Source organism: Zootoca vivipara, chromosome 6 (genome assembly GCF_965207765.1).
Source record: "Zootoca vivipara chromosome 6, rZooViv2.hap1.1, whole genome shotgun sequence".
Classification (NCBI taxonomy): Eukaryota; Metazoa; Chordata; class Lepidosauria; order Squamata; family Lacertidae; genus Zootoca; species Zootoca vivipara.
The window spans coordinates 96,124,530-96,150,414 of NC_142589.1; the positions used below are offsets into that span (position 1 = coordinate 96,124,530).

Below are 25,885 nucleotides of genomic sequence, written 5' to 3' on the forward strand. Positions count from 1 at the left end.
TTTTCCCACACACACCTCTGAACTTTGCCACCCTCTGAGAAGGCAAAGTCTCGGCAGCAAGGAAAGGAGGGTTTTTTAAAAAAAAATTGAGGAAGTGAGGCTGTTCCTGCAGGCAAAGAGCTTTCCTTGGGCTCCCCAACGCATTTCAAGTGTGCTGCGAGTTGCTTGGAGACCTTCGGGGAAGAAGGGACCCACAAGCCTAGGAAATGAATTCTAATAATAATTCCTTGCTCTCTCCCTACAGCAGTTGTAAATCAGCAGCAGAGGAAAACCCAGGAAGAAATTGGGGGAAACCTGGGCCAGCCAGCCAGCAAGCCAAAGCCAGGGTTGGAGTGGCCAGTTTGGGGAGCAGTAGCGGAAAGATGGAGGCTGGGGGGGGGGGAGATGCAACTGTGAGGGAGCTGAAATGGAAAATACGGACGTGTTTGAGAGGAAAACCCTCGTCTTGCCAGGATTCACGGCTGAGGCCTCAGCACCCACCCACTCACGCCTGCCTTGTTTTGTCTGCTGGATCAGAGAGAGGAGGAGAGATTAGCCGGGGCAGGAGACTGGCAAATTGTTCTTTGCAGGGGGTTTGAGGCCCTGGAAAGAGGAGCGGCACCCCTCAACTTCGGCATAAACAACCCTCTCGCCCTGCACCGCGGTCGCTGGATGCAAGCCAGGGGTCCAAAAGGAACATGCATAAAAAAAGGCTCCTGGATAGAGGCCACGAGCAGAACCTGGGCGCAACACCACCTCCCTCCCCACCCTATTTACCCATAAGAGTATTTGCATACTGCAGTGTCAAAGCAGGTTTTCGGCAATAAAAGCATAAAACCCTGCAACAAAAGCCATTAAAAGACACCAATTCACTGTTGTGGAAGGACGTCTTCTTAATGGAGATTCCTGGACTGCAGGGGGGGTTAAGGGTCCCTTCCGACTTTACAATCCTGTGGCTCTACAGCAGCCTGCATAGGCCTGGTGGAATGGGAAAGTTCTCAGCAGGCATAGAAGACTCCTGCTGAGCCTCTAGTGGCAGGGAGTTCCACAGGGCCGGTGATGCTAAAGGCTTGGTTTATTGTGATCCCCAGCAACTGGCATTTGGAGGCGGCAGAGGGAGAACACAGCCATCGGGGCCACGGAGAGCTTTATTCCCTATCTTAATTTGCTTAACCCCCCCCCCTTTAAAGTCATTCATAAGAATATAAGAAGAGATCTGTAGCAGCCCCCCCCCCTTGGTTCAGCCTCCTGTCCTCCCAGGGAGCCACAAAATGCCCCCAGGGGAAGCCTTTACAAGCAGGACCCGGCACAAGGGCAGCAACTCTCTCCACTTGCGATGATTCCCAGCAGAACCGGCACCTGCATTTTCTGCAGAGGAGGGGACCTAGCTGTGGGGTCTAATAGCCCCCCAACAGCCTTGCCCCCTCTGTGAATTTGTCTAATCTGTGCAAACATACAGCAGCTGCTGTCTACGTAGCAAGCTCCTTCGAAATCTGGCAGTCAAAATATACACAAAGGAAGTTCGGTCGTGGCAGCAGTTTGTGGCGTTTAAAAAGCTTTCTCCAAGCGCTCTCTCTCTCTGTGTATGTGTGTATATATATCTCTCACCGGCTGCAAACGCTACCAGTCCAAATGTTTTGAGCTTGTAAAACAATTAAAGAAAAATAAAAGAACGTAAGAACGCAGAACCTACAAGGAAGCTTTGGGCAGGTTAAGTAAACCGGAGAACGAGCTTTGCCATCACAAAGCCTTTGTTGTCTCTTCTCTCCTAGCAAGCAAGACCCAAACATTGACAGGAGAGATTCCAAAGAATGACAACTGGAAAGTAAACATACCAAAAAAAAAAAAAACATTTCCAGGCAGAAGTTAAGCAGCTACTGAAGTTAAATCGAACACAAAGCATCAGGGTTTGCTTCAGAAACTTGAAGCATGCCAAAGCGGGGAAGGAAACCGGTTTTGGACTTTGGTTAGTCCACCTGCTGCTGTTTGGTACCCACAGATATTTGTGAGCGGGCTTCTCCGCTGCAGCGACCCTCAAAACAGAAACCAAAAACCAGCGCAGCCGCCCAAAACGAGTTGCGAGTTAAGACTTTCCAACAACGCCTGCCACTGGAAGAGCAAACCTGCCCAGGGGTCTCACTGAAAGGGGAGTCTTAAAAATCACCACCACCACCACTGGGTTTTGGCTAAACCACTGGTCTTCATTTAGTAGTCATGCGAGGGTGGCACTATGTCTATTGCTCCATGAACTGCCACTTTCAGATTCATAGCGTGCATTATTTGCACTATTAATTCGAAAGCAAATAGGAAAGGGTGGGTCCCGCGGTACAGGCTGGGCCCCAGTCAGAGGTGGGGGCTTTGTGTCTGGGCCAGTTAAAGACCGCTGCCCTCGGCAAACACCACGGACTCCGCCTAGCAGCAGAACGTAATAATTTATGTTACCAAACTTGGGTATTCCGAGGAACCCCGAGGCAGTGAGGTGCACACGGCTCTTCCTCCTCCGCATTTCATCCACACAACCACCCTGCAAGGTAGGAGAGGCTAAGCCAGGCATCCCCAAACTGCCCTCCAGAGGTTTTGGCCTACAGCTCCCATGATCCCTAACTAACAGGACTAGTGGTCGGGGAAGATGGGAATTGTAGTCCAAAACATCTGGAGGGCCACAATTTGGGGATGCCTGGGCTAAGCCCATGGTTCCCAACATGGGGTACATGCCCCATGGGGGGGCAATTTGATTTTCAAGGGGGACAATTTGAGAATGTGTTCCAGTCGTACCTTGGTTCTCTAACAGATTGCGTTCCGGGAGTCTGTTTGACTTCTGAAACTGTTCAAAAACCAAGACATGGCTTCCGATTGGCTGCAGGATCATCATGCAACCAATCGGAAGCTGTGCCGGACGTTTGGCTACCGAAAATCATTCAAAAACCAGAACACTCCCTCCCAGTTTTTGATCCGTCGGGAGCCGAAACATACGAGTTCCAAGGCATTTGGCAACCAAGGTACCACTGTATCAAATGAACGGCCTTTTAGGCTTCATCCACGTGAATAGGAGTTCACTTTCTGAATAATAAGAATTATATGTCATGGGAGGGGGGGCACCAGAATTTTAGAGATGCTTAGGTGGGGCATGGCCCCCCTCCCCAAAAGGTTGGGAACCACTGGGCTAAACGGTGTTTCTCAAACTAGGGTTCCCAGCGACTGGGCTACATACAATACCCATCACCCCTGACCTGCTAGCTAGGGATGGTGGGAGCTGTAGTCCAAAAGCAGCTGGAGCCCCAAGTTTGGGAAATCCCGGATTAGAGCAGAGGCCCATCCAGGCCAGAATCCTGTTCTCCCCAGCGTAAGAGCAGCAGCCAGCATTCAGAGGCCTCCCTTACCTCTCTGGCAATGCTCGTGGCTCCAGCAGCGCTCAATGTAAATGCTGTTGATCACCGTCGGGGAGCAGACACTCTTCCCCTTCGCCTTTCCGGGGCAGATGTCCCCGCACTCCTCGTCCCGCTTGTTGGCGACGATGTAGTTGTCCTCGACGGAGTCCACGATCCGGGACCAGTCGATGGTGGACAGGTAGCACAGCTCGGCGTTCTTCTCGATGCGCACGGCCCCCCGGGTGATGTTCATCAGGCTCGGCAGGCCCACCTCCTTCAGGTGAACCATCTCGAAGATGACCAAGGCGTAGTTGAAGAAGAGCCGCGTCCCCCGGATGACCGTCAGGTTGGGGAAGAGCGTCTTGAGGCTCTCCAGGCCATAGACCCGGAACAGCAGCAGGTATTCGGTGACCATGGTGAGCTTGGGGAAGCTGAGGCCCCGGAAGTTCTCCGTCTTGGCCCCGAACATGAGCAGAATCTGCAGGTGGCCCTCGATCACCGTGCAGTTCTCGAGCTGGCGGAAGTTGGAAATGTCGTTCCGGATGTTCATACTCGGGCAAACTGGAAAGAGAACCGGGGGGGGGGCACACAAAAATGGTTAAAATAATCTGCTGGGAGAGATTTCCAGGCGCCAAACAGACACCTCTCCTCCCAACAGGCAGCGGCAACAGCTTGTAAGTGTTTGAAATTAGGCAGGCGCCAGGCACATTTTGCACCTGGCTATTGGCCACTTGCAACCAAGTGAAGATGCCCAGGTGACAGGATGGCGCCCGACATCTCCACCACCTGGAGGTGCAGGCCAGGGGACCTTGCCTGTTTTCACACACCAAGACAGGCATAGGCAAACTCGGCCCTCCAGATGTTTTGGAACTGCAATTCCCATCATCCCTGACCACTGGTCCTGTTAGCTAGGCATCATGGGAGTTGTAGCCCCAAAACATCTGGAGGGCCGAGTTTGACTATGCCTGCACTAATACCCCATCCTGTAGAATTATATCCGTTGCATTTTATTTGCGCAACTGGTCTGAATCTTAGGAACCAAAATGCTTTTTCCGTGCAGCCCGAGCAGGAGCAGCGAATGACATTATAGCAAATTGCTGTCGCTTGTCTTTCGCTTCCTCCTGCTCGCCGTTGAGAAGAATATTCCTATGTTATGAATGGTCCATGTCCCTACTGAGAGAAAGAGGGTCAGAATAGCTCAATATCTATTTGGACTGTCCCTGGCTCAAGTGACTTTCCTTCTTTCCGTTCTCAAAGCTCTCAACCTGGCTCAAGGTTGTCATCTGAACAAGCCAGATGTTCAACTGAGAATCAGCCACAGTCAGCCCATCATTCGAAAAATAAGACTTTAGAACTGTCTTGCCCCAAAATGGCAACTAGGCATTTTGTTTTGGAGACTGTAACCCCGATTTAAGGAGGCGCCTGACATCCAGCTTATATATCTGAGTTTCTAACATGGCTGTAACTTCAAGCGCTGCAGGTTTGCAACTGAACCGAGTTCCACTCCGAGCAGAGCCACTGAAACGAACAGGGCTACATCAGTCGGGGAGGAACTTAAGCTGGATACAACCCACTGCCTGTTTCTTCATCTTTGATATTGCTTAGGAGGTGTGATGGCGGTGACGGGTTCTTTTTTGGAGGGGTGGTGTGTGTGAAAATAAGGAAAATAAAAAAGACAATTACATTAAGAGGGCCTTTGGGTTTCCTTTTCCAGCCACTCAGCCCAAAAGGGCAAACCCGCAGCGTGTGAAAACCCCAAACCCCTTGCCATTTTTGGGGAGAGGGTTGCCCACCCCTTGCCTGGCCTCCATTTCACTTGGGCCAACCCAGAGGGCCAGTCTTGGGAATCTGAACCCAGCCAGGCCAACTATCTGCCTCTGCCTCCCCCCCCCTGCCAGAGCCCTTGGCCATGAGGACGCTCTGGTGTCATAATCTGATTTAGACATGCTAATCTGCATTGGATAACCAGAGGGCCGGGATTAATATCCCCTCCCAGCTGCGGGATAAGCTGCCGGTGCTTAAAAGGCTTCATCTCCAAAAGCCAATTTGGATGGCTCTGAAAGGGGATTTGAGCTAATATGTTCAGCGGCCACTGGCCACGAGAGTGACGGGCCACCCTATCAGCGTTGGGAGGGAGCGGGTTGTATTTTATCCTGTTTGTTACTGGATTTATAGCACGCCTTTCTTCCCAGAGTAGACCCACAGAAATTAATGGGCCTGATTAGTTAGCACGTGTCCTTCAATTTCAACGGGTTGGCAAAACTCGTACTCAAAGCAGATCCACTGAAACCAGCAGATAGGATGAATAGGACTAGGCGATATATCAATATTGTGATACAGTACCGGTTTCATGATTCTTGGCAATATGTCAAGGATCATTATACTTGTGCACTGTGCAGAAATCACAATGCGGAGAAAAGCGTGGAGCCAGCCAGTGACTTCTCCATAGCTCCATCCTTATTTCGGACATCGTGATATAATATCAGTACAGTGGTACCTTGGTTCTCAAACTGAATCCGTTCCAGGAGTCCGTTCCAAAACCAAAGTGTTCCAAAACCAAGGCGCCCTTTCCCATAGAAAGTAATGCAAAACGCATTAATCCGTTCCAGACTTTTAAAAACAACCCCTAAAACAGCAACTTAGCATGAATTTTACTCTCTAATGAGACCATCGTTCCATAAAATGAAAGTGATAAACAATGTACTGCAGTCACTCAATCACTAGCTGAACTGGGTTCCACACAGTCACAAAAACAAAAGAGCCGCAAATGCAAAAATGCAAAATAAACAGCAAAAACAGACAGACCTCAGCGTAAAACTCAAATTGGATGTGTGGCACTCAAAATGGAGCACTTTTGGCTTCCGAAATAAGTTTGCAAACTGGAACATTTACTTCCGGGTTTGCAATGCTTGGGTTCCAAGTTGTTTGAGTACCAAGGCATTTGAGAACCAAGGTACCACTGTATATCACAACTGGTGGCATGTTATGACACTGAAAAGCAGATATCACCCTGCCCTATTGATAAATGCAAAGTCCGTCGATTCCAAGGGGTCTTTCTTATCTGAATATTACTATTATTTGTGGTGTTCCTATCCTGCCCTTTTCTCTAAACGGCTGCACGTGTCCCGGAGGGAAGGAGAGCTAGGCCAGAGGTGGGGCTAGAGGCGGCCAAGGCCAGGCAACCCAATATCTGCAAAGGTCACCCATGCTTAACCCCGACAAATGTCACCGCAAGGCATCCAGCTAGGCCACTTCCCTGCGTGTCCTTTTGTAGGTGAGCGGCCGCGGCCTATGGCCAGGTATTTGGAAACGCCTCGCCAGAGCCCGCCCGCAAGTTCTGGGGATTGCCAAAAGCCCAGGACGCTGAATGTTGCTGCAACTTGAGCCGGTGCTCATTCAGGAGCCGCTCAGGAAGGAGGGAGCCGGAGGGGACAAGCGTTGGTCTTTCCGGGGGGGGGGTGCGGGGAGCTGGGAAACAGAGTAGTATCCTAGCCCTCCTCCTTCCCACTCAAGACACGCAGCTCAGCAAGGCCGGCTCCAGAGTTGCCTTCTCCCCATCTAATTAAAACACGAAAGCTCCTTTTATGAGTAATCATTTAAAGTCCATTAATCACAAATAAAATAAAATTTAGCTGGCAGTGCTGCTGCGGAATCTGGAACAATATGGCTGCTCGACAGCATTCTTCTGGCAAGAGGTCCAGGCCGTCTTGTAAATCGTCAGTGGAATTTTTCACCTTCCCCTCTTTTTAAAGATGCAGAAAGAAATGTGGCGTCGATCTCGCGTCTTTATAAAGGCAATGCTGGAAAAGGGGCCCCTGGACAACTGTTTCCTCTTAAAAAAGCAAAAAATCAGCAGAGAGACAAAGGAAGTAAAACGTTTGGCCCCAAATACAGGCTAAAAATATTGATCATTTTAAGGATTCCTTGTGGGGCACGTTTAACATATTGATTTAAACAGGTGGTTTCCATTTGGTGCAGAATCCGACCAGAAGCTTTCGGGAAGTCTGCAAACAGCTTTGCCTCACTTGTGCCACGGGGACTAACATTCCCAAGTAGACTGCCTCTGAGTCTGGAGGTTCGACTTAACTATCGCAACTAAGAGCCACTGACAGACCTACCCTGCAGCGGATTAGACTATCTCCCCTTCCACAAGGTAGCTGGAGTTTTCTACACCCTCTCCATTCTCCGTTTTTAATTAAGATATCCGAGTTGGAGGCCCTCGCAGCTCCCAGGCCCATCTAGCTCCTTGCCATCTGCACTGACTGGCAGCAATGACCTGCGGCATTCTGAACGTAAAGCTCAGCTGATTGCCTTGTGCTGTTTGGTCCATCTTACACTTGGCCCCCCCAAGCTGCTGAAACCTCTTCTTTGCCCGGCTGCAAAAGGGGGCAACTGACCCTCAGGTGAGAACAGCCTTGCTGGGGGGCAGGCCAAGGTGGCTCCACCTGGCTCACCCCATGGCTGCCAACCAGATACCCCCATTTTGGGCCAGGGTGCAGTCTGTGAATATGTTCTGTCCCGCCAGCTGAAGACCCAGCCAGACTGGCCTTTTCCCGTTAAGAAGAAAAGATAGCTCAGGTGGCAGAGCCTGAAGCTCTCGATCTCAGGGTCGTGGCTTTTAGTCCCAAACCCTCCTCACTTGTACAACCACCTGTGTCCGATTCTGGCCTTCCCCTCCATGAATTTGAGGCTCCCAAGGAAGCCCCCAGGCGGTGCCTGAGTGCAAGCGAGGACACCCTCCCCATGTGTGGCTCCCAGCAACTGGTAGCCAGGGGCAGAACATGAGCCATCATGGCCAGTAGCCACTTTTCGGGACCTCTTGGAACGAGCTGCCTCTCCACCCACCGCTTGCAAATCCTCGAGGCCTTCCTTGCAATGCTCCTTAGTCCAAACAGCTCAAAACTTGCTTGTCTTTCCTTTAAAGGGGGGTGGGGGAAGAAAACCCAAGTACTGGGGCTTTTCTTTTGGCTGCTGTTCCTGTGCAGAAGGTTAGACTTATTTGTTCACCTTGAAAGCTGCAAGTGCAAACCGTCTTGACAAACAAATCCTTGAGGGAAAATTTGCTTGCTTGAGATATTGCTCCGTTATCTGGCCAGGGAGTTGTTCGGCCAGAGGCACACACAGGTGCCACTCAAGGTCCCTCTCTCCTGGACGGGCCAGGTGGCCACTCTGGCCTCTGGAAGAACCGGCTGGCCTTGAGTTCCGATCCTCCACTACCTCCCTAATTCCCAGAGAAAAATGTTCGGGGAGATTGCAGGGCAGCAGTGAGGTCAAGTCTGCTGGATGGACGCACCTGCACCTTTGTTGAGCCACGCAACCCGGTTCATTTGCTGAACGGCACAATCGCAGAGCTGAAAGGGACCCCTAGGGGACATCTAGTCCAACCCCCCGTGAAGCAGGAATCGCAGTGGATCACGAGTTTCACTGCACATACTGGGTAAGACGGGTGTGTGCTAGAGAGCCATTTATATCCTGGAACGGAGGGCACAGCTCGGTGCTAGCTTTGCATGCTCAGCACCTTCTAGTGGGGCTGAGAAACAAACCCTAGGGAGCCGTTTCCAACACTGAGCAAGGCGGACAGGCTCCCTCACCCCCAGCCTGAGCAGAATCAGAACCTTCTCGGCACACACACATATACCGAAACCCAAATTTTAAAGCAAAGCCTCCTCTCCGCAACATACAAGTCCCAGAAAAAAAAAAGTTGGTTGCCAGCAGGCGGTTTGGGGAGATGGGGGGGGGGAGAGAGCATCTTACATAAGCTCAGAAGGTAGCGTACCCTTGAGGCATTGAAAGAGCGAGGGCAATTCTGGAACGCAGCAAGAGTATGTTTGTAGTAAACAATCTGGATAACAAACCTTTAATGACTCACGAGGGGCGGCCTCTGCACTTTGCATTTAAAGTAGTACCGTGCGTTGTGATTCGTCCCAGCTTCCACCCACCCACCCACTGCCGGAGTCTGTAGCCTGTGCCATGTGAGTTCTCAAGAGACCCTCTCACAAGAGATGCAATTCTCAGCGCGCTGCCGTTGAACCCTGGAACTCGCCGCCGCAGGAGGCAGCGAGAGTCGGCAACCTCTTTAAAAGAGGGTTCGGGCAAATGCACGGAGGGGAGGTCAAGCGGGGGCAGCAAAAGCTTCCAAATAGTGCTGGCTGGAAAGTGCCGGAGTGGAGACTGTGCTCTTGGGCTCAAGCTCTGCTTGCAGGATTCGCACACGCATCTGGCCGACCCCTGGGAAAATGGGATGGTGGGCGAGAAGAGCCATTGGACTGACCCAGCAAGCTCTTCCGGTGTGCCTTAAAGAGCCAACCCCTCTTCCCCACACAGGGGAACTCAGGGAACTTTAACTCTGTGATGATGGGAACACGGGCCTCCTAAGAGCTACCGGCGCCCGCAACAAACTACAGTTCCCCGGATACTTCCAGGGAAGCTGCAGCTGCCTTAAAGTGGCATGAAACTCTTCTGCCGTCTGACTTCACCCCCAAAGGCGCTCTCTTGCCTTGCCTCCCAACACAGGCGGATGCCAAGCAACTAAGGCTGGGGCCTGGGCAATAACAGAAGAGGAGACTAAGAAGACTCGATATTGCAAATGCCTAGGGGTTCAGCGGCCCCAGGGGCTGGCTAGCCCTTTAAATGAAAGAAACTGGCGCAATCTTTTTGGCAGAAACTCTCCTCTGCTTGCCTAGTTACAGTTCGCCAGAAACAATGCTGGGGCACATTCCCCCACCAGAGCCCCCAATATCTTAGGTTATTCCCAGGGGCTAGGATGGGGAGGAGAGGGAGCTAGCCACACCCTTTGGTCCCTTCCCCCTGTTAAATCAGCTTTTCTCAGCCTGGTTACCCGGACAGGGGGTTGATGGTAGTTGTAGTTCAATGCAGGTTGGTGAAAGTTGCATTCAATATATGAGGGAAGCAGGCTGTCTAAAATATAAAAGAATAGATTTCTCAACAGTTGAGAAATGCAAACGCTGCTTGAAATCAAGCTGCGATTTCTCCAAGTCTGCTGCAGACAGGACAGAATCAGACTAATGCTTCTCTCTCTCTCTCTCTCTCTCTCTCTCTCTCTCTCTCTCTCTCTCTCTCTCTCTCCCCTCCCTCTCTCTTTACAAGAGTTCTCCAAAGGGCCTTAAAAAACAGAAACAAAACAAAACAAACTCAGTGGGAAAATTTTATTGAATCGTACCCAGGTCTCCGTTTAAAGCCTCCACTTTTATAGTACTGTTAATAAGGCAGCGAAGGGCATGTGGCTCTTTACACACTGGGTTGGTTTGAACTCAAGAGTCCCCAGAGGGGAGTTAGCACCTCTTGCAGAGCAGTTGTGTTTTGGGGCTCTGGGTAGCCTTTGCCAGCTTGGTGCCCCCCCTCCTCCAGAGGTTTTGGTCGGGGCGGCTGCACTCCAGAGCACCTGGAGGGCACCAGGTTGCCGAAGCCTGCCTTGGGGGCGTAAGCACACGCCTTTGGCAAGGACCTGAGGTTGCCTAACAAGCCTTTCTTCACATCGCTGCCATTCCAGGAGCCCAGGAAAGAGGCCTCGGCCAGCCAGGCCTCTGAGGTCCACCGAACCCAGTGCTGGCAGCACTGACTGGCAGCAAGGGCTCCCTGTGGGTTCAGGCACGGGGTAATCCCAGCCTTATGCAGAGGAGCTGAACCTGGGAGCTGCTAGGCATACAAAGCCCTGCTCCTTACCTTAAAGGAAAAACAGGATTCCAGTCCTCATCGTCTCAATCAAGGGCGGATTTAAATAAGGATGCAGGAAGCTACCACTATTCTAGCAAGCTCCATATTGACCACACTGACGTGGCAGCAGCCTCGTACGAAGACGCCACAGAGAATAGAACCTGGGGCCTCCTGAATGCAAGAGGGCTGGTCTACCCCCGGTCATAGTCGCTTTCTATTCTTTCCAACTTTGCTCAACATTTCTGGGCAGCACTTTAAAAGCAAGGACACACGCCCTGCCGTTTTGCACGGGTTGGCAGCCTGCTGCGCGCTTCTGCGGATGGGAAGGCCGAGCGGCAGAAGAGCGGCCTCAAAAACGGTAGCCTGGCGGTCTATTGGCGCTGCCCCAAGCCCCAGAACATTGCTCCGTGTTTTGCATTGTTGTAAAATTTAAGCTGGTTCCTATGAACCCAGAGAAATGGATCTTGACCCAGGGAGAGCTCAAGGATCCAGGCAAGCAGACGAATTTAAGCGTCTCCTGCCCACCAAATAACAGAGACCAAACCAGGACGTACGAAGCAAGGCACTTTTATTTTTGCTGTTGCAACAGGGTCCTTCCTCTCACACAGGAGAACAAGGAAGGAACCCCAAACAAAGATGTCTTGCCCTTCAAAAGAAATTTGAAATTGGTTTCAGCCCACCCCCCAGAAGCATCATCCATATGTCACAGAAGGGGTGTAGCCCAAGACCCCCCTCCCTAGATTCATCATAGGTACATCATGAAAGGGGAGGTCTGGTGGCAGTAATCTGAGCAGTCTGGACCCTGCCCCCTGCCCCCCAAAACCTAATCAACAAAATTGAGAGATATTTACATTTCCCTGTTTCCCAGCCAAGTTAATCACACCCTTTTGTCTGGCAGTCAGGTATCAGGATGCCAGGGATTATCACTTTAATTCCTGAGACAATGAGAAGGTTCCCCCCACCCCACTTCTTCCTTGCAGAGGAACACCTGGTCAGAGAGAGTCAAAATGGTGTCAGTCAGGCCTGTTTTCCTGTGCTGCTTCAGACATGTTTCTGTACATTCATGTACATGTTTTATGAACAATTATTATATATATATAGATATGACCTCAAAATTCTTATAACAGCATGAAAAAAACACTTGCACAAACCCCTGGCGAGTGAGTGGCCGCTTTGACGCCCGCTTTTATATATAGCCAAAGGACGGATATATAGACGGGAGGAGCACAATTATACCCCTCTGTGTTCCAAATGCCACAGTCAAGAGAAGCAGTTTTTGAGGGGAGGGACAGCAAGTCGCAGCAGCGATTCGGGACCCGTTTCAGAAACGCTTGTGGGGAGGCCTAAAAGGCAGCACGACCCAAAGCACCTCTGCTTAAGCGTGGAGGAAACAGCCGTGTTCCTAGTTATCCCTCGGTTAAGCATTGCAACGCACGATGTAAAAATTTAACTTGGATGCATGTAAACATGGCCAGCAGCTGGGTCAGAAGTCACTTGCTCGTGAGTAACCTCACTGTGCACGCACTGACGGAACTATCCCCCCCTCATCTCTCATGTTCAAAGACATGTTGTGATGTGGGGGGTGGACTCCATTGCTCAGCATTGGGCGGGGGAAATGTTCCCCACTGGAAACCAGCTGCTGTCAGCCAGTGTAGCCCATATCAAGCTGGACGGATGATCGTTGCCCAAGGCAGCTTTCACAAGCCTCCCTCCGTGTGTGCTGAGCTCCTTGCATTCTGGCTATGTAGTAAAAGCAGGGGGGGAACCAAAACTTCTTTTCCCTCTCTGCAAAGCCTCCCACTCCCACTTAAGGAACCAACTTTTGGAATCTCGAAACCACGGGGCTTCCCTATACAAAAACAAAAAACAACAAGCCGTATCTGGGGTAAGGAAAAAAAACCCAGCACCAACAACTAAAACAATCCTTAGTCCTGGTCAAGAAGAATAAGAGTTTTGTTTTCCAACGCTTTCAAGGAACGCATTTCAGAAAATGGCTTAGGTCAAGTCCAAGGTTGCCAAACGCATTTCTCAGATCCACCGCCTCATTTTTTCTAACACACGGGGGGGGGCAACCAAAGAATGTACAGTACAACTGGGAAAAAGAGAGAGAAGACTACACCAGGGGAAGAATGAAAACTGTGCAGGGTATAACAGCCACCTCTAGCTATTATGGGGTGCTTGTTTGGCACTGCAATGCCTAACTGCTTCCAAACTGATTTTATTTATTTACTTACAAAATTAAAAAAAATTATCCCATCTGTCACCATAAGGTTCCAGGGAGGGGTTACTACAAAACTATGAAAACAGACCGAAGTAAGGTTCCAATGGTGTTTCTTTTTTCCCATTCCAAATGGCAGAGGGCTGTATTAAATTTGCCTCTCCCTCCAGCCCCAAAACAATTCCGCCCTCCCAGCAGATGCAAGACAAGCCACTTCTCTCGGTTCTCGGTGGGCCGGCCTGCTTCCTGAAAGTGTTGCCCACCTCTGGGTTTTGCATGGGCAGAACCAGCCTGGCCTGAGAAGTTGAACGTGCAAAATTGGAAATGCCAGTCCCAGCAAATTGTGGGAGGGGAGGGGAGGGGGCAGGGAGGACACAGGCCCCAGAGTTTTACGGGCTGAACAAACAGGCTGGTTTCAGCTCGGAGCCTGACCTGTGTGCTCACACAAACACGACACATGCAAAATACTAGATGAAGAGAGATTTTCAGACTTGGTCACCTCTGAAGGAGAACCCCTTTTTGCCTCCTTCTGCTTCTCTGGAAACGAGAGGCAGAGAGGATCGCCTGGCAGAATGTGCTGTCGGGGCGAACGTCGGGGAGGAATGGAATATAAAAGCGTGTTTCGTGGAAACGGACCCGGGGAGGTGGGCACTGATGGCAGAGAGCAAACAGAACGGCAGCTTCGTGTTTTGATCCGGGGATAATGGCAGCTGCGCGCATCAAGTGCACAGAGAGCGACGGCAAATAAGCAGCCCCCGCCACATCGACCAAACAGAACGATCATTGCTAATACACTAGAGACGGTCCCTATGCGAAGCAAGGAACTTTGGCCTGGAAATGGGAGAGTTCCGATAAGCCAGCTTCCAGGTGATTCATCTTGTCAACAGGTGTCTTTATTCCTGTTATTATTAAGCCAGTTCTGGGTGGGGGTGGGGGGAGATTAGGGACCCTCCCTCCAAATAAAAGCACCCACTGCCGGCATCGCTCTTTCTGGCCTGGTTCTAGGAACCCGACATCGCCAGCGACCAAAATACATCACAAAACACAACACAACAAGTGATGAAACTGCTCAGGAGGCACAGAGGGAGGGAGGGAGGGAGGGAGAACAGTGTGGCCCCACACAGCTCAAACATAGCCCCAAATAACAGCCTACCCAAACCTGTAGGTCAGAACAGACCCACTCCTGTGCTGCTCCCCACAGACTGTTTCATATATATATTCTCTGCTAGACAATGAAACCCTCACAGATGCGAGTATCTTACAGCACCTTCCCCCGAAATCTGGGAGCTACAGAGGAAACTGCCTTGCGCAGTCAGGGCCACTGACTCCATCTAGCTCAATACTACCCGCACTGGCTGGCAGCAGCTCTCTCCAGGATTTCTGCCAGATATTTTTCCTGAAATGATAATGATCTTTGCCGGTGCTGAACCAATGTACCGTAAGTGCAATCAGCTCCGACATCGGGCATCGGAGGGGCTCCCCGTGGCAGAAGGGGGATGCGCCCCACAGGACCCCCCAACTCTTACGCCAACTCTTAGCGAAGCAAGGAGCATCGGGCCAGCCCCTCTCATCCAGTTCCTTCTCCCAGCTGCTCTGCCCCAAAGAGATGGTCCTTTCCTTACAAGCAAGCCAAGGTTTAAGTCCTCATGGGTCTGAACAAAGCGCCGGTTTCAACAGGAAGCTGCCTTGCTCTGCCGCAGGGAGCTGGGGAGCAGAATCGCCTCCCTCCTGCGAGTGGCAGGCCGAGTGGGTCTCAGCAATGTCTCCTACACTGACCGACAGCAGCTGCCCAGGGGTTGGGGGGGAGCTTTTCCAGCCCTGCCCGTAGAACAGAACCATGGCCCTGCTGCCATGACCCTGACATGCCAACCACGGAATCCAATGTGGCACTTAATTACTGTTATCGATGGTCAGGATGGGTGGAGATGAGGCCTCAGGGAAGATAAGCGTGATCTGTTTATTATATTATCTCATGCTTATGGCTTTACCCCACGCCGGCCTTCATGCTCGCTGCCTCTTCCAGCTTGTTATGGCTTTAGTATAATACAGCTTTTCCTTGTGATGTTTTTGCTTTTATTCGTTTGTCTCCACATCCCGCACGACTCCTTAAAAAGAGACACACGGGAACGATCTTCCCTCTGACATTCAGAGGTATCGGCCAACGATCTTACACTTTCAGAGCATGCCAATGACTTTTCTTTTTGTACCCAAACTCCCCTCGCCTCCATCCTTATTCCAGACATCGTGATCTATCAGTCTGTTGCAATGTTTAGCTGGTGACATATTGCAGGTATCGCCCTGCCCTTAATTACGGCTTATGAAGCCTAAACTATGTTTTTTGTTCTTTTATTTTAGATGAATACCTTTCCATCATCTCGTACAACTGCTTCAATGCTTTTGTATGCTAAGTGATGTACAGACGGTTTTGATAACTAACTAAAGTCGTGTCCAAATGGAGGAGAGAATAATTCTAGAGGACTGCTCTCCATTCATCATAATCTATTATTATTATTATTATTATTATTATTATTATTTCTACTCTTATCAGTTTTGTTAAAGCTTACACCTCCAGGCAAGTACAAAAGTCATAGCTACCACAAGAAGAGAGGGCATAATCCCAAACGGATCCTTTCCAATCACCTGGAGCTGTTATGATTAATTCTAATTCTACTAGTTACTAGCTACCATTACGGGTGTTTCAAACCTACACACACTGACCCAAAAGCAAACCGCATTGAACCAGTGGATTCTGAGTAGACCACACTTTGAGGCTGCTACTACCAATTCTAATTATGCAGTTACTAGAATAACCCCCACCACTGTTACTGCTGCTGCTACTGCTAGCGTGCCACCATAATACTGTTTATATCAATAAAATAAACTCTTGACAAGCCAAAAACACTCATCATTTAAAAAACTTTTTAACTAAGGCTACTCCCAGTAATACTACCACTAGTAAATGCAGAGCAATCACCCCAGTGGTCACTTCTCTAGGCAAACCCTGTCATTAGGATTTAAATCTTTGGCTACTATTAGCGCTACCGAAAAATCACCCCGGAGGACTTCCCTTCGGTTGTGATTTAAATCTCCTACTCTTATCTGTTAGTTAATTGATTTCTGTACCACATCTCAAAGGAGCCGAGAACCTAAACAGAGCATTTCAAGGATATACAGTTAGGTATAAAAATGTTACGAACAGAATAAATAAAAAGGAGGAGTTTCTGGAAACAGTGGACGTCAGCCTTGTCTCTCGCTTTAGACTTGCCCAAGGTGGGCTGCCCACAGCTGTGCCCCTAGTCACTCTCCAAACTCATTTCCAGGTACGGCAGGTTTGCTGAGTTTCCGAGGGGGTCCAAAGGGTGGGGAAAGAGGTGTCCACCCCCCCACCCCCAGCTCTTTCTTCACCCTCCTCCTGTTCCACACCAGAATTGGTATTATGAATAAAAAGTCCACAACCACTGCCAAGCTTCAGTCCCCCAAGGTCTTGGTTACTGGCCCACCAAGATGACCCCAGTCTCCTAAACTGGTAGCACTTCCATTAATAAATGCATTGCAATCGAGTCTCCTCTTGCCATTCCAATTTACGTTGGCTACAGCTGCCCAGAATATTGCAACTGCCCTTGAAATCTCCCCTAGGTACATACCCACGACTGGGTCTTAAACCTGGCACCCGAAACATGGCACCTAAGGCCTCCCCTTCCATTGCAACTCATGCCAGAATTCTGACCGTTACGTTTTAAATCTTCCACTACCGCCAAACGCATTGCAGCCACACAGATGGGCACCACCGACAGCAACACCCCAGTCTTGAACAGTTACTGTACTCCTTTTCAAGGACAATTTAAGTCTAGTTGAGCTGGCAGAGAGATGTAGGGCCGTGGGTTCGAGCCCCACGATGGGCAAAAGCTCGCATGGGGTTGGGCCAAATAACATTTGGCATCCGTTCCACCTCTGCAAATTCTAGGATTCTACTAAGCGGGTTGCTAAATGCATTGCAAACACTCCTGAGCGCAACTCCAAGCCGTCTGTTCTGAGTCCACTGCTATTATGTGTTGAAATCACTCCGTCCCCCAATGCAACCCCTGCAATCGCCCCAGATGTCTCCCCACCAGGCAGAACTCCCCATGACTGGGGGGAGGGCACCCCAGAGGCCTCCTCCCCTCCCCATGCGCCCTCCAGCTAGAGCGGCCAGATGTTGGGAGCCCCACCCCCAGAGGCCGCCAATCCGCTGCCACGCACCTGGGCTTGGCTTCTGCAGCCCACTTTGGGCCCCTATGGGGCAGAGCTATGAAGAGGGGCCACATCCAGGAAGCAAGGCTTTGGGGGGGTTTGGAGCCCCCCAACGGGGAGCTGAGCTGCAAAAGCCAAGGCCGGTTTTCTCCTGACACCTGCAATGAAGGGCCCACCCCAGAGGGGATCTCCATGCTACCCCCCATTAACCCACCACTCCCATTCACCCCCTCCTTCCCCTTTGTCACTCTCCTGTCTGTTACCCCCCCCCAATTAACACCCCCCCAACCAACCTACCCCAGTAACCCTCTCACTAACTTTCTGGCTGTTCGCCCCCCCCCCACCCATTAACCTCTCCCTCCATTCAACCCCTCATTACTTTTTGTCACCCTTCTGGCCCTTACCTCCCCCCCTTCCTCACTCTTCTGGCTGTTACCCCCTATTAACTTGCCAGCCTCCCTCCCCTTCCTCGCCCCATTACCCCCCCCCCACATACCTACCTACCTACCTACCTACGCCCGTAACCCCCTCCCTCCCCTTCTGGTCGTTACCCTCCCCGTCCACCCCCCACCTCAGGAGCCCCTTGATTCCCTCTCCCTCCTGTCCTTTCGCCCCCCCTATGTCCCCCCATATTTCCACCCCCTCTCCCTACCCCCCACCCACCTCAGGAGCCCTTCCGTTATTTTCTCCCTCCTGTCTGTTCACCCCCACCCCCTATTCCCCACCCCTTTGCCCCCCTCTCCCCTTCTGCACCCCACCTCAGGAGCCCCCCCATTTTCTCTCTCTCCCTCCCATCCGTTACCCCCTCCTATTCCCCGCTACCCCCCCCCACCTGAGGAGCCCTTCGGTTACCGCCCAGCCCCTATCCCCCTACTCCCCATATCCCCCACTCACTCTTTGCGAGGCTCCCTCCGGCCAAGGCGAGGAGGGCGAAGGCGAGGAGTCCCGGAGAGAGAGCCCGAGGAGCCCCCCGCCGCCCAGGAAGACGGGGCATGATGGCGGGCGGGCGGGCGGGGGCCCCGAGACCCAGGCGGGGGCGACGGCGGCGACGAGCAGGAGGACGAGGACGAGGCCTCCCTTTTTCCTTTCACGGGAGACGACGACGACGAAGAAGAAGAAGGGCGAGCGAGGGGCGAGGAGGAAGGCGACGCTGCTGCCGCCACCGCCGCCGCTGCTCCTCCTCCTCCTGAGGTAAAAAAGAGGCCGAGTCCCAGGCCCAGGCAGGCAGGCAGGCAGGCAAGGCAGGCAAGCAAGGCAGGCAAGCAAGCAAAGCAGGCAAGGCCCTCCTCCTCCTCCTCCTCCTCCTCCTCCTCCTCCGCCAGGCCCACCAGACCAGGACCTCGACGCCGCCACCGACGCCGCCGGTAAACAAGCCTCCTCCCCGGAGGAGAGAGAAGGGGAGGAGGAGGAGGAGCCACGGACCCCTCACGGGACCCCCTCAGCAGGAGTATTATTATTATTATTATTATTATTATTATTATTATTATTATTATTTATTATTATTATTATTATTATTATTTCAGCTCATACGCCAATCTCTCTCTCTCTCTCTCTCTCTCTCACACACACACACACACACACAAAAGGTCTTCGGCGGCTTTCGTTATTAGTATGATTGCTGCTGTTCCTCCTGGGTGGCTATTATTATTATTATTATTATTATTATTATTATTATTACCACCATTATTATTACTAACACCCCAGGTGGCTGTTATTATTATTATTATTATTATTATTATTATTATTATTATTATGTCAGCTCATAAGCCGACCTCTCCCCCCCACACACAAAAAGGGTCTTCGGCAGCCTTCATTACTAGTATTCTTGCTGTTGTTCTTATCACTACCACCCTCGTGGGTGGCAGTTGTTATCATCATCATCATCATCATCATCATCATCATCATCCCTGGTGGCAATAATAATAATAATAATAATTACTACTACTACTACTACTACTACAGTATTGTTATTACTATTACTATTGTTGGAAGGAGAAGAACAACTACAGAACCGCAACCATCTGGGCAGCTATTTTCTCCAAAGGTCTTCAGTGGCTTTCATTATTATTACTGTACTGCTATTATTACTAACATCTCAGGTGGCTATTATTATTATTATTATTATTATTACTACTACTACTACTACTTCTCCTCCAAAGGTTTTTGGTGCCTTTCATCATTATTATTATTCTTGTTATTGTTATTGCTGTTCTTATTACCACTAACATCCCAGGTGGCTAGTAGTAGTAGTAGTAGTAGTATTGTTGGAATCAGTACCATTATTGTGAATTACTCCGGCTCATAGGCCGCCCTTTCCCCAAAAGGTCTCCAGCGGCTTTCATTATTATTATTGCTGTTGTTATTATTATCGCTACCACCTTCCTGGGTGGCTTTTATCGTGGTTGAAATTATGACCATTATTCTTATTAGTTCAGCTCTCCCCCAAAAGGTCTCGGGTGCCTTTTGTCATTACTGTATTATGGCTATCATTATCATCTCTAGAAATTAGGATTATTATCATCTTTGTGCTGGGTGGCTATTACTGTTACTATTGTTGGAAGGAGAAGAAGAACTACAGAAGCACAACCATCTTTGGGGGGGGGGTGTTCTTTTTTCCAAAGGTCTTGGGTGGCTTTCACCACCTATTATTGCTGTAATTGACCAAACTGCGGGAGGCAGTGGAAGACAGGAGTGCCTGGCGTGCTCTGGTCCATGGGGTCACGAAGAGTCGGACACGACTAAACGACTAAACAACAACAACAACGTCCTTGGAGGCTTCTATTATTATTGACATTATTACCATTATTCTTGTTATATAAAATGATGCGCTTTGGGGTCTCAGGCCCCTTGGGAAATCAGGCAGCAACACCCCCCCCCATTATTTTTCTATCATTATTATTAGTTCTGCGCTGGAATCTCCTTTCTTGCCATTTGTCCGGTGTGGCAGAAAACAAGCTTGCTCCCATCTTCCATGTTCCGCCAGCCCTTCCGACGTTTTGAGGTCTCCAAGGCTCAACACCCCCAACTCCCTCGACTGCTCCTCATCAGGCTTGGTTTCCAGACCCCACTGCGGTGTGATTTATCTCGAAGCTACCAACATGAGTCTGACCAAACTGCGGGAGGCAGTGGAAGACAGGAGTGCCTGGCGTGCTCTGGTCCATGGGGTCACGAAGAGTCGGACACGACTAAACGACTCAACAACAACAACAACAACAACATACCCACTATTGATTAATGTCATTTAGCCGAGATGGCTGCATTGCAGGGGGTTGGACTGGATGACCCTCAGGGGTCCCTTCCAACTCTACGATTCTATAAATTCCGGGGCAACAAGGCATGTCATGTTCAGAGCAGGCTCCCTGCAAATTAATGGGTTTACACTGAGTAGGGCTGCTTTCACAAGGGCTTAATACTGCAAACAAGGTTTCCTCCACAAGGTTTAATATATTGGCTTTTCCACGGAAAAGGTAAATCTGGATTAAATGTGGGGGGAGGAATTCTGGCTGGCATTTCGATGCGAAATTTCAGGCGTGAAGAGCACTCATCCCATAATAAGCACCGGCCCGACTTAGCTAAATATCACCAATCCTAATTGGTTTCCTCTTGCTACGAATTGTGGATTTCCTTAAATTATGATTGGTTTCCTTGAAAGCCATCTGGTTTTCCTTATTTTAATTATTACTATTATTATTGGCTCCCTTAATGACCATTATTTACAGTTTCCCTTAAAAATAATTAATGGCTGGCAGTAGTAGTCATATTAACGAACATGCACAGGCTTAATAAATGTTAAGAAAATGTAACCAGGTAAGAAATTGAAACAAATGGGCTAATTAATCGGCGGCCGAAGGGGCACTGCTTGAGTCATTAGGAACTGATCGTTAATGAGCGGTGGGGGAGGTATTTATTTATGTGTCACGGTTGCAATCCTAACCCTTCTTACTTCTGAGCAGACATAGGATTAGCTATTCCAACTGGGGGAAAGGAGGAGCCTGATCATTCATTAATTGATTTATTAATTAAGCACCCCGTTGACGAATAAATATGGGCCACTTTCCTCTTATTGTTGACTGGAGAAATTCAGAAGGGGGCATCTGATTGCTTGATGAGGACAGCAAAGAGGATTTAAATGTATTAATTACTGTTAGTAATAGGAAGCGAGGCGTTAATTAACCAGCTCACAAGAACAGCAAGCAGAGGCTGACTTGTGTTGTAATAACGGAGGATACCAGTGGGTTAATTTGCTTGTTAATTACAAAGAAGAATAGATTAATTACAAAGAAGAATAGATGAATGACGCCTCTCTTTAGGGGTTGAATGGTTATCTGCAGGGAATAAGGGGTCGCGGGTGTTGGATGTTATTCATGAGAATGTGGCAACATATTAGTAGCAAGTAATGCGGGGTTAATTTCTTAACTATTCAAAACCGTGGGGGATTAAGCTTTTATTAATGAGAATAACGAAGCCTGATCTGAGTAAGAATTCGTTTGCAGTAAGAAAATAGCAGGGGGCGTGGAAACATATTACTGTATTAATTGCACAAGACACTGGGCATCTATGAATTCAGAGTTGGAAAGGGACCCTGAGAGTCATCTAGTCCAACCCCCTGCAGTGCAAGAATCTTTTGCCCAACGTGGGGCTCGAACTCGCGACCCAGAGATTAAGAGTCTCCCGCTCTACCAACTGAGCTACCCCTGCGGGCATGATTAACAGGGGGCAATTAATGATTCGACGTGCATTCATTACCACGTGTTGCATATGCACCCATCCTGCTAATTAAATGACTTCCCCTTCCCCCCCTCACAACCACCCTGTGAGGTAGTCTGAGCCAAGACGGGGGGAAAGTATTGGAGGGGAGAGGGCTCTTGTGCCTTGGTCAGACCCCACCTGGAATCCTGTGTCCAATTCTGGGCACCACAATTTAAGAAGGATGTGGACAAGCTGGAAGGTGGGCAGAGGAGGGCGACCGAGATGATCCAGGGTCTGGAAACCTGATGAGGAACGGTTGAAGGAGCTGAGGATGTTTAGCCTCAGAAAGAGGGGAGTGAGAGGAGATAGGAGAGCCATCTTCCAATATCTCAAGGGCTGTCCCATGGAAGAGGGAACAAAGCTTGTTTTATCCTGCTCTGGAGGACAGGACTCGAACCCGTGGCTTCAAGTGACAAGGAAGGAGATTCCAACTTAACATATAGAAAATCTTTCTGACAGTAAGAGCTGTTCGACCGTTGGATAGACTGTGATGGATTCTCCTTCCTGGGAGCTTTTAAAGCAGAGGTTGTTTTAGTTGAGACCCCTGCATTGCAGGGCGTTGGACTAGATGACCCTTGGGGTCCCCTTCCAAGTCTAAAATGCCTTGATTCTATGTTATTATCATCCAGAGGCGCACTCTCCCCACAGTGGAGGCAGAACATAACTATTGATCGCCTCCTCTTCCGTGAATTTTGTCTAATCCTCTTTGAATGCCGTCCAAGCTGCCAGCCCTCATCGCCTCTCCAAAGGGCAAATTCCATGGGTTTTAACTCTGCACCGCGCAAAACCTTCCATTTTGTCTGCCTCAGAGCTTCCAAAACATGAAGCTTCCTCCAATTTCCTTCCCCAAGAGAGCTGGGTTTAAACGCAGGGACCTAAGGCTGTTTTGGCCCTTTGCAACGCTTGCAAATCCTTTGCAAACTGATTTCCTGGCAACCAAGGGAGAGAAAAGCAACAAAAACCTCAGCTGCCTGACCTGTGTTTATTCTCGGCGCCTGCGGAACTTATGCCATTATTATTATTATTATTATTATTATTATTATTATTATTATTATTATTGTACCTTGGTTCTCAAACTGAATTCATTCCGGAAATCTGTTCCATAACCAAAGCGTTCCAAAACCAAGGTGCACTTTCCCATAGAAAGGAATGCAAAACAGATTAATCTGTTCCAGGCTTTTAAAAACAATCCCTAAAACAGCAGTTGAACATGACTTTTACTAACGAGACCATTGATCCATAAAATGAAAGCAATAAACAATGTACTGCAGTCACGCAATCAATCAATCAGTAGCTGAACTAGGTTCCGCACAGTCACAAAAACACAAAATAAATAGCAAAAACAGACAGACCTCAGCGTAACACTCAAAACGGAAGTGTGGCACTCAAATCGGAAGCGTAAAACTCAAAATGGAGCACATTCGGCTTCCAAAAAAAGTTCGCAAACCGGAACACTTCCTTCCGGGTTTGCAGTGTTTGGGTTCCATGTTGTTTGAGTCTCAAGGCGTTTGAGAACCAAGGGACCACTGTATTTCTTGAATTTATATACTGCCCTATACCTGGGGGTCTCAGGGCGGTTCACAGAATAAAATCAAGATAAGAAACCACAAAATACCTAAAAATAATAATAATAACAATAAACAACTTTTATTTGTATCCCGCCCTCCCCAGCCGAAACTGGGCTCAGGGCAACTAACATCAAATATATAACAGTATAAAATCAAACAATAATTAAAATACCTAATAATAAAAATAAAAACTACAACTCCCTTCTGCCTGACACAACTAGCTGCTGGGAGTTATAGTCCAGAACATCTGGGAAGTATCAAGGGAAGTAATAGTACCACTGTATTCTGCTCTGGTCAGACCTCACCTGGAGTACTGTGTCCAGTTCTGGGCACCCCAGTTCAAGAAGGATACTGACAAGCTGGAACGTATCCAGAGGAGGGCAACCAAAATGGTCAAAGGCCTGGAAACAATGCCTTTGTTTAGGGAGCTGGGTGTGTTTAGCCCGGAGAAGAGAAGGTTAAGGGGTGATATGATAGCCATGTTCAAATATATAAAAGGATGTCATATAGAGGAGGGTGAAAGGTTGTTTTCTGCTGCTCCAGAGAAGCGGACACGGAGCAATGGATTCAAACTACAAGAAAGAAGATTCCACCTAAACATTAGGAAGAACTTCCTGACAGTAAGACCTGTTCGGCAGTGGAATTTGCTGCCAAGGAGTGTGGTGGAGTCTCCTTCTTTGGAGGTCTTTAAGCAGAGGCTTGACAGCCATCTGTCAGGAATGCTTTGATGGTGTTTCCTGCTTGGCAGGGGGTTGGACTGGATGGCTCTTGTGGTCTCTTCCAACTCTATGATTCTATTATTCTATCTGGAAGGTGCCCAGTTGGGCAAATCCTGACTTTGCCCTCATTGCCAGGCCGCCTAGGAGCAGGTTAATTATATGAAAAGAATGCACGCTATTAACCAGAAACCCAACCTGTTACCCAACCTGCCACATGACCGTCCAAAACACTGGACTGCATCCCATCAGCCAGGCATGACTCAGAACCTCCCTGCCACTGGGCGCTGTGGATCCAGAACTGGGTTATTTATTAATTTTGCCTTATCGCGTTATTAACCCGTCAAGATACTCCCTCAACGGGGCCTGCTAAACTCAAGGGCCCTCGCTCGTTCCTCTTCGAAACCATTTTTCTTTTTTTGTATATAATTTTTATTACATTTTCTGTTTCACAGTTTAAAATACTTTTTACATCCTTAAGGTGTCAATGACTTCCTTTCTTCTCTTTCCATTTTACATATCATAAATCCCTGCATATTTTATAGAAACTACAATTCGGCATTCCGTGATTGCATCCACCAAAGCTTATTTACCCAGTTGAATTTATCTTAATGTTGCCAGCGTTTTCAGCTGTAGAGTTATTTCCCATATATGCAATGAAATCCAATTTTCTCTAAATGTTATGTTCTTCTGGTTCTCTTCTTCTACATGTTAAGTCCGCAAGCTGCGCATTTTCCGTCAATTTAAGTTGCCATTCTTCTTTGGTTGGGACCTCTCTCATTTTCCATGTTGGGGCTAACGAAACACGGGTCGCAGTAGTGGCAGACATGAAATAACCTTTTTTGACACCTGGGCCTTCAAAACAATTTCTCCACCACTAAACCACATCCAGGGAGGCCTCCGGGTTAATGGGTTAACAGTCTTACTCATGCACAATTTGGTTTTCCTGTCTTTTGTTTTGCGGTTTGCAACCTGCGCTAAAATAATCCCAACCCGGCCTATCGTTCAGGAACAACCCCCCCTCTCTCATTCACAATTTAATCATGCTGTTTTAACGAGCATATATTTTATATATGGTGTCTTGTAATGTTTTCTTCCAAAATGTTCAGTTTGCCGGGGGGGGGGGGGGGAGAGACTTTGCCATGTTCAATACGTTCTTCTGCAGTTGACCTTTGTACTGTAATGTTTTGTTTCGAAACCTTTACGGTAATATTTTCGTTTCCTGTTCATTAATGTTGCTTTGATTGCGTACGTTATAGTTGCTATATTTTTTTATTCTCGATTTTAATGGGCGGGGTATAAATAATTAAGGGGTGATATGATTAGGGTTAAGGGGTGATATGATAGCCATTTTCAAATATATGAAAGGATGTCATATGGAGG

At 49.1% G+C, this 25,885-nt stretch overlaps 1 protein-coding gene across 1 annotated transcript in view; it reads right to left on the reverse strand.

Moving 5' to 3' along the window:
• INSR (insulin receptor) overlaps window positions 1-18,773 on the reverse strand; it is a 57,244-nt gene extending 38,471 nt beyond the window's left edge. Inside the window, exons 1-2 of the mRNA XM_035116977.3 lie at window positions 18,364-18,773; window positions 3,360-3,908 (exon numbers count right to left, since the gene is read on the reverse strand). Of these exons, the coding sequence (XP_034972868.1) occupies window positions 3,360-3,908; window positions 18,364-18,463 (649 nt within the window). The 5' untranslated portion in view covers window positions 18,464-18,773. The remainder of the gene's footprint in view (window positions 1-3,359; window positions 3,909-18,363) is intronic.
• Between the last annotated feature and the right edge of the window lie 7,112 nt (window positions 18,774-25,885).